A 14,056-nucleotide genomic window follows, 5' to 3' on the forward strand; every position below is an offset into this window, starting at 1 on the left:
CCCATTTTCACCTTTTCGGGCGAGTGGGAAAACGTGGTTCGCGTGTTTGGTGTGTCCCTGTACCCAGGCGCCTGCTGCAACTTCTGCGCATTCCACTAGAGCAAGGTAGTGCCGGCCAGGCAGGGGTTACTTACGGCTGCCTCTCCTGCCGCCGCCGCTCTCTGGTCACTCCAGCTCCGCAGCGCCCCTAGCGGCGGCCGAGGCGAAGGTGAGCGCTTCGTAACAGCGCGCGGGCGCGCCTGAGCTAGAGGAGAGCCGCCGCTCTTCTCATTCCCCCCTCCCCCCCGCCTTTCCCCGTCCAGCCGGGAGGCCTGTCCCACGTGGGCCGCGCTGGGCCAATGGCGAGGCGCGGTGCTCCTGGCGGCCGCCATTGCTGTCAGAGCCCTGAGCTGAGGCGAGAGGGCTGTATGTGAGCGTGTGTGTGTGTGTGTGTACACATATCTCTATGTACGTTTGAGGCGGCGCTGAGGAAGGAGGAGGGGAAAGCTCCCCGCCGCCGCCGCCGCCGCTGAGGAGAAGAAGAAAAGGAAGAGGAGGAGGGGGTGAAAAAATAGAGAGGGGGGGGGCAAAAAAGGAGGAGGGAGACTGGTCGGTCGCGCGCACGAGCGGGACCGCGCTTCGACTAATATCCCGGTGACGACTGCGACGACGACGACGACGGCGAGGAGCCGGGGCGTGTGTGAGGGAACTAGAAGGAAGCGGGAGGCCCCGTCCTCCTCCGTCCTCCTCCTCCTCCTCCTCCGCCCGTGAAGAAGGAGGACCCACCCGCCGCCGCCGCCGCCGCCGCCGCCTCCTCACATCTCGTCACACCCTCATCCGCCGCCGCCGCCGCCGCGCTCCGCTTGCCGTCGCCGCCCGCGCCGATCTTCCTCGTTTTCTTTTTCTTTTTTTTGTGCGTGTGTGTGTTTTGTTTTTCTGCCTGGCGAAGCGGGCGGGCGCCGAGGAGAAGGAAGGCGAGCGAGAGAGCCCGGCCTCGCCCGCGCTGTGTGGCCGGGGTGGGCGAGGCGGCTGAGCGGCGTCTCTCTTCCTTCCTCCGTCTCTCCTCGGAAGAAGCGCGGAGGGAGGGGGGGAGGCCTTGAAAAGAGAGCGGCGGCGGCGGCGCCCCCCCCCTCGTCTCCACCGACCGGCCGGCCGGCCGGGCCCGCCCCCCTCGGCCTTCCTGAGACCCCCCTCCTCCTCCTCCCTCCCCTCCTCCTCCTCCTCCTTCCTCCTCCTCCTCCTCCTCAGACATGCCCCGCTCTGGAGGCCGGGCTCGCCGAGGAGGATCATGACTGCGGTGGCGAACGGGGCGAGCCTGGAGGACTGTCACTCCAACCTCTTCTCCCTGGTGAGTGGCCTTCCTTATCCTTCTTGTTATTTGTGCCTTCAACAATGCCGGGGCTACTCGGGAGCAAGCCCAGGCGCTGCGGGGAGGAAACGCTGGAGGATCCGGCGGTGCTGACTTCCCTGCGCTGCTTGAGGAGCTGGAGCCTGCCTGCAGCCCGCTGGGCGCTTGACCACCACTCGCACCCCATCGGGGGTGGGTTGGGTGGGGATGAGGCCCACCCGAGCCAAAGCAAGGGAGAAAAAGGATAGGGTTTGTAGCAGAGTAAGGATCGTAAGTAGCCTCATGCTGCAGCCTGCGACCCTGTGGGCACTCAGTCCACCTGGGGGTAAGGCCCACGGAGCTCAGGTGGCCAGGCTGAAACAAAGAGAAAATGCCGTTTGTTGTCATTTCCTGCGTGCACACTGGGGTTTTGTTAGGATGGCAGCCGGCTGAGCTTGCAATCCCGTAGGCATTTAAGCTCTTGCGGCGGCGGGAAAAGAGAGGTAAAGGCCCACGGAGCTGAGAGGCAGCCGTTCTAGAAGCAGGGAGGAAATGTCGTGGGGCTGATTTCCTGGGGTAAGTACGGTTGCAGCCGGAGGCCCTTAACCTGGAAGCCAAATGTAGAAGCTGCCATGCTAAAACGCGCCTCCTTACTCCCTGGCGAGTGGGGTTAGGGCTTTGCAGTCTTGGGCACTTGGGGGGCAAACCTCTTATATGGGAGGCCGCCATCCTAAAGCACACTTCCTTGGGAGCAAGGCCTGCTTGGATGTAGGCTTTGCTGATGGGTAAACTGTTTCCGTTGGTGCACGTTCATGGGGATGTCAGCTTGCTTCCTGGGTGTGCTTGGACGGCGGCCTTCTTGTGCCACCCTGTGCATGCTTTCCTCGCAAGTATGCCGTTGTGCTCGCCGGGAGGCAGCTCCTAAGAGAATCGCAGCTCCATGCTAGGCTAAGCAAGGGTTGTTTTCCCCTCTTCTCTCCGCCTATGGACTAGCGGCCTTGCATTGCAATCCTGTGCTCTGTGTCCAGCCTAGGCCAAGTACAAACGTGCGTACAAGCAGCTTTGCCGCCTTTCCGCGGGATCCTAGGCATAGCTGCTCGCAAGCTGGCCTTCCCGCGTTGCTGAGCGGGCATTTCGGCTTTCAGATTCGCAGCGTGACCCTTGCGGTGGTCTGCCAGTGGAGCTTGCTCCCGTGGCAAGCGTGCCTGGGATTGTTGCAAGCCTGAAGGCAGGAAGGGGAGGAGGATGAGAGTCTGACAAGAGGCAGGGGACGCTGCGAGGCCTGCTTGCTGCTGTTGCTAATGTTTTCCTGCCTCCTGACCCGCTCCCGGCAGCAACTTTCTCGGCCTTTATAGCCTGGGTGTCAAAGCAGTCCTTGGCCCCGACTGCTCTTCCCGCCCCGCTTCCACTCGCCCGCCCCTCTTTCTTGCAAAGGGACTCGCGCAGGGGGAACTGCCGCTTTGCGGCGCCCCCTCCTCTCTCCGTGTTTCCCCTCCGTCTGGTAAGCGGAAAAAGAGTGGAGGTCGGTGGAAGGAAGGCTGACTCTGCTGTCCTGCAATCCAGTTCACGCGCTTGGAGCTGGCTGCGCCTCCTCCCTTTTCTCAGCGCTGTGCAAAACAGAGGAGGATTCTCACCCGGGACCCCCGGCAGAAGTCGGCATAGCTGAGTGAGGAGAGGGGGTGAGAGGAAAAGAATGCACCCCCTCCCCTTGCCAGCCAAAACTACAGCTTTTGCTTGGCGTAGGTTCCTGTGTGGTGCCCCGTCTTCCCACATTCAACCACACCTCCTCCTCCTCCTGCGGCTGGTAATTGACAACTTTCACTCTGTTACTTGGATTGTGTAACTTGATATGAATGGAGCTGTAAGGGTCAGCTGTTCAGACTGGCAGCTACCTATGGATCTTTTCAGAGAAAGTCAGCTGAACTTGAAAAAGACCAACATTTGTTTCAGGACCTGGTCGTTGATGTTTTCAATCGCTATGCTTTTCTGGCAGGCAGGTGAAAAAGAAGTCTTGGGGTGGGTCTTTTGCCTGGTCAGCTGTCTTCGAGGGAAGTGGGTGTACTTAGGGCATGTGCTTGTTTACATCTGCAATTGTTAATTAGTAGCACAAGTTAAAGTAAGTCGAGTGTGAGAAGAGGGGTGCTGAGTATTGCAAATAGCTCAGAGCAGTGTATCATCTTAATGTGGACTGGAGTTGCAAAAAAGAATGATTATGTTTATTAGAATCAAGGACCTCGGGGTTGCTTATTTCATGGTTTTAAGCTGTTTGGATTGTACAGCAATCTGTTCTAGCTCCCAACAGCAGCACTATACCACCCCAATTTTATAATAAATAATAAAAGAAAAAAAGTGGGATTGGTGGAAAGAGTTAAGAACAGAGAGATATGGAGAAATAGTCATTATTCTTTTATTTACCAGATTTCTAGATAGCCCTTCATAGGGTGATCCCAGGGCAATAGCCAACATGTTACAAAATGTGCAATAATGTAAAATGATATATTAATTAAAAGCAAGTATTAAAAAAAACAATCAATAAAAAAAATAACAGCATGAGAAAATATAAAGCTTTAATAACTAATTTACCCCCAAATGGCTGGGAGAATAAAGGCATTTTACTTGGCAGAAGAAATGCGTAAGAGTTTCCACCCAACTAAGCCTAGGGGAAGGGAAATGATTCAGTCCCACATTGCAGGTTGGGGTTAATAGGTGGGTGCCAAACCTAAAAAGGCTGAAGTTCAGTCTATATACCCAGCATGTGTATTGGAGTTTTTCTAATGGGCCAACGTCACTAAATGCTCTATATAACTAGTCCCTGCAGTAGTGTGATACCCTCTATTGCTGCTGCCCTTCTATCTCTGCCTGATTGTCCTAGAGATAACTGCTTGTGTCTTTAAATAAATATAACTGATATCTCTCTCCGCCATGCATTAGGAAATAGAGATCCTTCTGTTGTCTTTTTAAAGTGGTGGGATGATGTAACTAATGTTTGTTGATTGTAGTTTAAATTATGTAAATCAGTTGGGCTTGCTTGATGTTCCTCAAATTTTTGATACAAATTTAGGAGAGTTATATTGTTTAAAATTGCTTTCTTGCTAATATTTTTATAATTATAATAATAATAATAATAATAATAATAATAATAATAATAATAATTTAATATCTATACCCCGCCCATCTTGCTGGGTTTCCCCAGCCACTCTGGGTGGCTGCCAACCGAATATTAAAAACACAATACAGCATTAAACATTAAAAACTTCCCTAAACAGGGCTGCCTTCAGATGTCTTTTAAAAGTAAGATAGTTGCTTATTGCCTTGACATCTGATGGGAGGGTGTTCCACAGGGCAAGTGCCACTACCGAGAAGGCCCTCTGCCTGCTTCCCTGTAACCTGACTTCTTGCAGTGAGGGAACCGCCAGAAGGCCCTCGGCGCTGGACCTCAAGGTCCGGTCTGAATGATGGGGGTGGAGATGTTCCTTCAGGTCAGCACCAACACTTTGAATTGTGCTCGGAAACATACTGGGAGCCATTGCAGATCTCTCAGGACCGGTGTTACTTTGTATGGGCAGCAGATAGGACTGCCAGTGAGTGAATTGTGTAGATCAGGGGTCAGCGGCCTTTATCAGCTGTGGGCCGGTCCACCATCCCTCAGACCATGTGGCGGGTCAGACTATATTTTGAAAAATAAATAAATGAACGAATTCCTATGTCCCACAAATAACCCAGAGATGCGTTTTAAATTAAGGGATACTTTCTACTCATGTAAAAACACGCTGATTCCCGGACTGTGGGCCGGATTAGGAAGGCGATTGGGCCGCATCCGGCCCCCGGGCCCTAGGTTGCCTACCCCTGGTGTAGCTCTTGCATTCAGTACAGGAATGAAGTCTAGTTCTTTTTCTACTAAATTAGTATGGCTGGGAAGCTAAAGATCATCAGAGTGACTGGGTGTGTACACATGCAGATGTGTATGTGTTCATAGCAGGACATCTGAGTAGAATCAGTTAAGTTTTAAAAGATTATACTCTGGCCCCTCTCTTTTTTTAAAAAAAAGTCCACATGAATTCACAGGCACTTCTACATAAAATGTGAAAGTATATCTCGTCGTTTGAAAGTTGTCTGTATAGTCATTGGGGCTCAATTCCATGTAATGGGTTGTCTCTGTGAGAAGAATATACTTCTGCTTGTGCAGTGATACTTGAACTTCCTCTTCCCTCTTCTCCCCTGTGAACCCTTAAAATGTGCTTTGGAGGGACCCTCAGGAGCAAATTTTAGAGTGCAAGAGGGGAAGAAGAAGAAGGTGAAGTCCCATTGCATTAGAAGAAGAAGCCCACTCATGCATTTTTTATTCTGTCCAATATGCTTAGATCTGGGGTGCCAACATTATTTACAATATTGAATTTATATCTCATCCTTCTTCCCAATTGGAGTGTATCAATGCCACAGCCTGATTCTATACATTCTCTTAGGTACTCTTACTGGGCACAATGGGGCCTACCTCCTATTAATTCAGGATTACAGCCTGAAAAAGTGTAGTGTGCATCAGAAAATATTAAAACCTAAACTTAAGACATTTTTCTCCCACATGCTTATTGGTCTTATAATGATAATGATAATAATGTTATTATTTGTACCCCACCCAACTTACTGGGTTGCCCCAGCACAATAAAAATACTTTATATTTTAAAATGCTAATGGATTAAAATAATATTGCCCAATTTATTTAAAAAGTGGTCTTGCTTTCAACAATGCCTCAAATTGCATTGTACTAGAATTTGTGTTTAAACCCACCTTTGTCATGAATGAATGCAAATGATGCGATTGCTTCAATGTGACTAATTTGAAAAGGGTTCATCCTCTTACTGATTAAATATATCCCTGTCTCATGCATCTCTACCCAGAAGCAAGTCTCACATATTCTTTGCTAAGTGTGCATTAGATTGCCATTATACGCTTTTTTGTTGTACAAGAATCCTGCCCATATTACACAAAGCAATGTTTGTCTCTTAACCTTGGCGAAGTTTTTTTTTTTAATTGAACAGATATTGAGCATATGGAAACAAAGAACAATCATGCTGCAGTTGCTAAATCTGAGGGGTTTCTGTATAAGCAAGCATATGGTTTCTGCCACCATGGGGTAAACACAGTAATGGACTCTTAACTTGAGCAGAGAACATCAAAACTTGTATGTTCGTCTGGTTTTTATTGCACTACATTTGTGTGTGAGTGTTTTCATAACAAGGATCTGATGATTTACAATAATGTGTTTCAATACATCACTTATGGTATTGTTGACATATATGAAATAATAAATAGAAAATACAGTGAAAACTATGAAGTACTTCATAAATGTTAATTTGTTAGGGTTTCTTTTATAATTTAAAAATGAGATCAGAATACTTAACATTTACCCAAAAGCCAAACTTTATAAAGGTTAAAGCTACCCTGGATTGTATAATAAAAAAGATACCCTCAATGCTTGATTGATTTCTAAATAACACAGGTTTATAAAGAGAATGGATTTCTCATTGCTCACAAAGTATTTCCAGAGTGCAGGAGACTCCTTGTGCCTAGGAAGTTGTCCCCGCTGGCTCCTTTGGGAGCTATGTGGTTAATTTTACTAAGCATTTTAAAAAACGTGATATTTTGTCCTTTTGTTCAAGAGCCAACTTTAAAGGAGTATTATGAAAAGGCAGCCTGTTTCTATGAAGATGAACAGGAATGATTATGTGATTCGAACATTCAGGACCTGATGTTTTTAATGTAGTGATTTGTGCATAGTTAATACACTTTCACAGAAAGATACAAACTTGAGGGAAATCCCCCCCCCTTGAGATTCTTAGAGTAGATCTACACCATACATTTAAATCACTTGACTTCCCCCAGAGTATCCAAGGAACTGCAGTCCTCCCCAGAACTACAATTCCAAGCACCCTTAACAGGTTACAGTTCCCACTTGCTATAAATTACTTGTTTTAAATATGTGTTAGATGAACTTTGGCTGTGTGGTGTGGATTGGCTCTCAGTTAGGTTATGCTGGGATTTTTTCTTCCTACTGAAATAGAGTGCCTTTTCAAATGCTGATTTTTTGTAATCTCAAACCACGTGACTGATATTGTTTGGATGATTTTTTAAGGTTCTGATTTTCACTTCTCGATTCATACCATTATCACCACCAGTACATAGTATTTCTTATTAAATGGGCAGCACCAGCTCTTCCTTCAGGCAACTCAGTGCTTATATGCTTTTTCTGTGAAAACGTGAAAGATTTGTGGGTTATATGATGATCTGATTGTTTCAGATGAAATGCAGATATTTCCATTGATTCCTTATACTTAACTGATATGCTGTGTAAAACATACTTTTATGTTGCACACTCTTGTTAAAAGCTTGGTATAGTGTCTGATACTTTTACTGTTCTTAGCCGATAACACTTCCAGTCTTTTACTGCAATCCTGATTACAGACAAGTTCTTGCTGATCTGTGGGATTTCACAATCCTAACTCTTCAGCATTGCAGCATATGCCTTCTTTGTTTGGTAGGAAACAGTTTTATGTAGCTCTAGACTTGTCAGTTCTGTTCCTTTGATCTCGGCTTGGAAACTACAGGCAATACTTGTTTTGCGTGGGGATTCCCTTCCAGACCCCGACACACATCGGTGGAGCACATGTAAGCTCTCTCTGCCCCTTTTCATTACATCTTTACGACGTTTTGGGGCTACTTCAGGATTTGGTACCGTTCACGTGTGCACGGTCACACGTCATTTTGATGCGCCTATATCGGTCGCTGCATTATTGAGACTATATTTATGTCTCATCTGTGGAACTTGGTCCTGCAGACTTTAGTTGCATGAATAAAAGACAATAAATTACCTGTTTACCTATGTCAAAATGTAAGCTGACATCTTTAAATTTCATTTCTTCATAGATCTAATGAATATGAAATATCCATGCTATAGTAAGAGGTGTTAAGATCCCTTTGCAAGTGACGTAATATTAAGAGCCTTTTGCCTGTATCTTGAGAGTGGTTCCTGCAATAGAGACTCAGTGGAGAGGGTTTTGTAAAAATGTCTACACACTGGAAATGAGGAAATAATACTTTTATTTTTGCTTTTGGGTGAATCAGTGGTGACTGTTCTGTTGTTCAACTGAAAGCATGGTTCTCATCAAAAATTTGATTGCAGGCTAGAGCCAAGTGTGAGGTGGACATCTGAAGGAGGCATAAAGAATTGACTGGTGGTGCTCAGCCCTTTTCTATAACTCCCCTTAGGTTTTGTGTGTTCCTTTAAGACACCTCTCCAATGTTCTCAAAATGTTTCAGACAACCAACTCCCATCAGCTGCTGGTAGCATGCCCAGCATAATTCTATCTGCCCTGGCATCATACAGCTGTGCTGCATGGCACTGATGAGAGTTGTCCAAAACAACTTGGAGGGTCACCATGTTTGTCTCAGCTGCTTTAGGTGTAGAAAAAGCACCTTCCTTTTCATAGGTAGTTAAGAATATTTGAAGTAGGAATTTGGATACAGTCCTTGCCTACTCAACTGAAGGGCTGTAACTCCCTGGGTAGTGCATCTGCTTTGTATGCAGAAGGTCCCAGTTAAATCCCCAATGACATTTCTAGGTGGGCTGGGGGAATATCCTGGAGAGCTGCTGGCAGTCGGAGCAGACCAAACTGAGCTAGATGAGCTAGCAACTTATTCTGTAAGAATTATGTGTTTACTTTGATATTGTTGCATTCTATTGAGGTTTCTCTTCCCGGCTGTGGGAAGAGAATTTCTAGGGATGTGGGAAAACACTTCTTTTCTCCTTCCTTTTGAGTGGATTATTGGTGGAGCAGAGACAAATATTTATTCCACGTCTTGCTGGGACAAGGAGTGGGGATGCTAGTTTGTTACTTTCTCCTCCCACCCCTGTTGATTTTGACAAGTTTGTTTATTTTTAATAAACAAAATATACCCCTCTCTTCAGCAGGTGGGTTTCAAAACAACTTGCAACAACGAAATGAAAAATATACAAAACTTTAAAATGTAAATTAAACCTCCCAAATGTATTTAGTTGTAACTGAACCTCCCAAATGTATTTATTAGAAATTAGAATATATATAAGCTTAATTGAAAAATTCCATAAGTGGTGTACATAAAACAGTATCAAACAATAAATTTTAATGTACAGATACACTAAGCAGCATTTCAAAACAAGTATAACTGAAGTGTATGTGCAGAGATAGGCCTGCTGAAATATCTTTTTAGGCAGACACAGGTGTTACCACAGTTTGACAAAAGTTTTTTGAATTTTTTTTACTACGGTGGTTGCCATTGACTTACGAAAATGTATACTTGTGTGATTCATTTTATTAATTACTTGGTGATACATGATGCAGACCTAAAATACCCAGTGACTTTTGATAGCTTAGTTAGCAGGACCATTTTATACCAGGCTCTTGATAAAAGTTTTGCTGCTGTGCTTCAGGTTGCTCTTCCTGGTGAGAGTGCAGATGCCCATGTACGAGCTGTCACAGGTGCCTGGCAATGTTGTTAGAGAAATTGATTCAGGTTTCCCAGGGCAAGGATCAAGAGCTCCTTGGCATAGGGAAATGTGGGGAATATAGCAGACTCTTCCTCTTTAGTATAAGATCAGCAGAGATCTAGTGGGGAATGGGTTTCAGGAGAGGTCTCCCTGGGAGAATTGGGGCAGGCACCTAGTAAGGTTATCATTTGTTGCATATCCATCTGCTCCATGACAACTTGAGATACATGATCCAGTAGGTTTTGTTCTAGTTGAGTCTACTGATAAATTGTCTTGATGTTGTGGTAGTTTTATGGAAACTATTCTGAATGAAATTAGATAAGGATTTCCACACTTCTTTCAGTCTACTGTGCTGCTGACCAGGATTGTTTTTGCAGGTGGCTTCTGTTCTGTTTCATTCTCTTTCGGAAGGCAATTTATATTAATGTGTGACTTTAAAAACCTGAAGTAGGCGAAGAGAAACAATTTAACAAACTTCTTATCTGCACCTCTCACCTTGTCTTGTTGCCTTGTCCCTCCTGCCACTGTTGAATTCTTTTGGGCACATGAATAAGGAATTCTGAGCCAGGAGGGTTGTAAGCTTATGATACTATCTGTGAGAGCAAGTATCATGTTGCTAGTGTCAAATTTGTTTGGTTCCTGCATTCCTGATCTGTGTTGACCTCTGAAAACACTGCACTGCAACATTTCACTAAGCTGAGTTAATGAGAATTTAGCCATTTCGTCAGGATACCCCAGACAGGGCAGTGTTTTCCAGATGTTTACTTAAGGGTGCATGATGGAAGAAAATCTCATTGGCTGTTTGTTTTTATGACTTAGAGAATTATTTGTGACTGAAGTGTTAGCGTTCAGGGACACAGTAGCTTTTATCTGAAATAATTTTTGGATTTCAGATTGTGTGCAAGTAGCCTAAGCTTTAATCAGAGCTAAACTAATTTACTCTGTGCATTAAATCTAGCAACATGTGATAGTGTTGTAATGCTGCCACTGACTGATCTTTTGACAGCTTCTTAATAGTCTCCGTAGCTAAAGAATATGATTTTGCTTAATGATGGTGCCTTGTTTTTAAGATATTGGCAATAATTCCATATGTATATGTGCATCCTACTAACCCATGTACTCATATGTGATGCATATATGTATATGGCATATGGCCATTGTCAATTTCCTCTTAATCTTTATCAACTTTCATACTACTTTTTACAAAGGTCATCTGCTGGAATTGCAGTGTGCAAAAATGTTGTCTGCTGGAATTGTTGTGTGCTTACTAGAGGTGTGGACTTTGTGATAGAATTCAAAATTGGAATAGGTTTCTGGAGAACTTTGTAACAAAGCCCGATTGGGGATAATAAATGTAAATGTTGTGATAACGTACATGCAATCCATGTACTGAGATGGGTTTTTTTTATGTGAGGGACTGATACTTTATGGTACAAAAGAGCTTATTACCTCTTTGAGAGGATGACTACATCATGTAACCACATAACAAGCATAAGATGCCATTGGTTGCTTCTTAAACAGTTCTTGTGTGTATGATCAGGCACTTACTTTGCAGGATGTTTGCTGCCCTGGCTACTTGCCCATTTCTCTGGATTGAGGCCACAGCCTTAAATGAATATATCAAACAAATGAAGGCTGCAATCCTAAACACATTTACTAGAAAGAAAGCCCCATTGAACACAATAGTACTTACTTCTCAGTAAACCTAAATAGGATTGCACTGAACACTGTTTAAAGCTTGAAGCAGCATTCTTGGCACACTGGAATAATGTTATACCTCATTTTTCCTGCTTCTTTCATGCAGCTCAGCAGTGTTGCCGCTCAGTAGGAGTCTTTCCCTGATGGCATCATTGTGCCTCAGGGAATAGTATATACGCGATTCTATTTTTAGGGAGAGGGTTATAAGTTGTGATCTTAAAGGATTTTAAAAACCCTACTTGCCTATATGCTTATCTGTATGCTCCTTGGCTTGACATAGTGGAACTCCCCTAGGATGCAGCTTTTGAAAAAAACCTCAGTTCTCTTTTGTCATTCTTTAGACCACAGGACTTCCTGGTCTTCTTTTATCTCTCTCCTCCCTTTATGGTGATAGCTTTGAGCACTTTTACTGAATAGAAGAGAGGAGCACTATTCTCTCTCTCTCTGTGTGTGTGTGTGTGTGTGTGTGTGTATCTATGTGTGGGATGGGCAGAAAGTAGATCAGGATCTGCTGGTATATTTCTGGTAGATTGGCGAGGTTTTCCGGCTCCATATTGTTTAAAAATAGCAATAGCAAAACAACTTTTGCCACCTAAAACTAGACAGAAGAAATGAAGAAAGCTAAGCAGGAGTGTGAGATAGGACTGGGATCTCATTTCAGTGTTCATGCTGAAGACCAAATCCAAGGCTCACAACGCACTCAGGGATGTTACATGGAAAAAATACGAGAGACATTACACATACTTCTGTAAATCAAGAAAATCTTTAATTAAAAATAAAATAAAATAACAATGCACTCAGGGTACCTTGAAACATTAGTGCTAATGACTTTTGCACCTTGTTACGTTGCATTTTTTTTGCATCTGTATTTTGTAAAAAAAAAAGTTAAGCCTGATGAATGCTCCCATTATGATGCATATATAATTAGCTCAGGGGTTGTCAACATTTTTGAACAAGTGGGCACGCTTCAAGTGCTATGGGGTCCAGTTTGAAAATGTCTACCGTGGGGGTGTGGCATAACACAAAATGGCTGCCGTGGCATAACACAAAGTCCTGATTGTGGAGATGATGATGATGATTACTTATTCAACTTATATACCACCCTATACCCGGAGGTCTCAGGGCGATTCACAACAAGACCACAACATATAAAATCAAACCAAAAGCAATAACCCACTAACGCCCCCCCGCCACATTCTGAAAGGGTGTTGGATGTCAATAAGATCAACCAAAGGCCTGGTTAAAAAGGAACATTTTTGTCTGGTGCCTAAAGGTGTATAATGAAGGCGCCAGGAGAACTTCCCTGGGGAGAGCATTCCATAGACGCGGAGTCACTGAAGAGAAGGCCCGTTCTTCTCTTGCCACCCTCTGGACCTCTTGAGGAGGAGATAGAGGTGTTAAAGGCACATGAGCGCTGTTCCCCCTCATGCAAGTCCTAAACCCAAGCCTAGGCTGCCATCCTGTGCCCATTAACTCCATTAAACATAAAGAGGCTTCTTTCTGAAGTAGATATATACACAATTTTACTGTAAGTTAGCTATGTAGTGAATTCTTAATGAGTTCCTGGACATCACCTCCTGCACAGCAGGCGACATGGCTCATTGCAGAGTTTTCACATTGTGCATTTGACATTCTTTTTAATATTCACCCACACTTGATTGCTTAGTAGTATTTGCAGAAAATAACATATTGTGTGTACCTGATCTCCGATGAACCACCCCACAGGAAAGATGCATCCCGGTTGCTAGGAAAAAAGGAAGAGCAAACTAGGGAGATTCCAAAGACTACTAGAAAATAAAACAGAAGCAGGAAATGTGCTCTAAAGAGGAGGGGAAAACAAAAGCTTTTTGGGAATCCAGGGATTCTTATTGCCTGATGTCCGACTCACTTATCAATCACAGATCTGACTTCACACATTGGCTGAAAACACTGGCAGGTGGGAGCGGCCAGGCTGGCTTATTTCGCAGAAACCGCTTCAAAGAGTACCCACCCTTCATAACCTCTTTTTTTTTTTTTGTAGTGCTAGTGGCTTCCTTTTTTATTTTTTAATTTTTTTAAAAAAGCAGGCTGTCATGGTTGTTGAGTTGGTGCCCTCCCTCGAGTTAACATATGGTAGAACAGTTCTCAGGCTCTCTTGTATCAAATTTGGTTGATGTGGAATCTAACTTTGACCTAATTACTATATTACAATAGAATTTTTTTCTGCGTTGAAAAAGAGTTCTAGAAAAAGATGCTGGAATGCTGTGCTATTCTAGTTTTCTTTTGAAAATGCAGTCTTAACTGCATGTCGGACTCGGAGCCATTTCCTGGATCATTGCGAATGCAGCAGTTCCCCCCTCCCCCATTTCTAAAGGTTATTTAAAGTCTTCTTACTGTAGTTCTGTTGTGTTGATGTCTCTAACATCAGTTTGCTAGATGTATTCCAGTCTCAAAATGTATAATTGGGCACAACCAGCAGTAGCACATGTTGGGTTTGTCTGTTTGGGATCACTCATGGAAACCTCTGGAATTTAAGTGCATGGTCAAGCACT

The 14,056-nt window shown here is 44.5% G+C and overlaps 1 protein-coding gene across 2 annotated transcripts in view; it reads left to right on the forward strand.

Moving 5' to 3' along the window:
• Positions 1-378: 378 nt before the first annotated feature.
• The window catches only part of MED13L (mediator complex subunit 13L), a 173,908-nt gene continuing 160,230 nt past the window's right edge, over positions 379-14,056 (forward strand). Inside the window, exon 1 of one of the 2 annotated variants that reach the window (XM_081841684.1) lies at positions 379-1,327. In XM_081841684.1, the coding sequence (XP_081697810.1) occupies positions 1,268-1,327 (60 nt within the window). In that variant the 5' untranslated portion in view covers positions 379-1,267. Of the gene's footprint in view, positions 1,328-2,984; positions 3,111-14,056 lie in introns of those variants that run through there. The other variant, XM_081841683.1, reaches the window with a different exon arrangement.

Source organism: Podarcis erhardii (assembly GCF_964252035.2).
Source record: "Podarcis erhardii genome assembly, chromosome: 15".
NCBI classification, from domain to species: domain Eukaryota; kingdom Metazoa; phylum Chordata; class Lepidosauria; order Squamata; family Lacertidae; genus Podarcis; species Podarcis erhardii.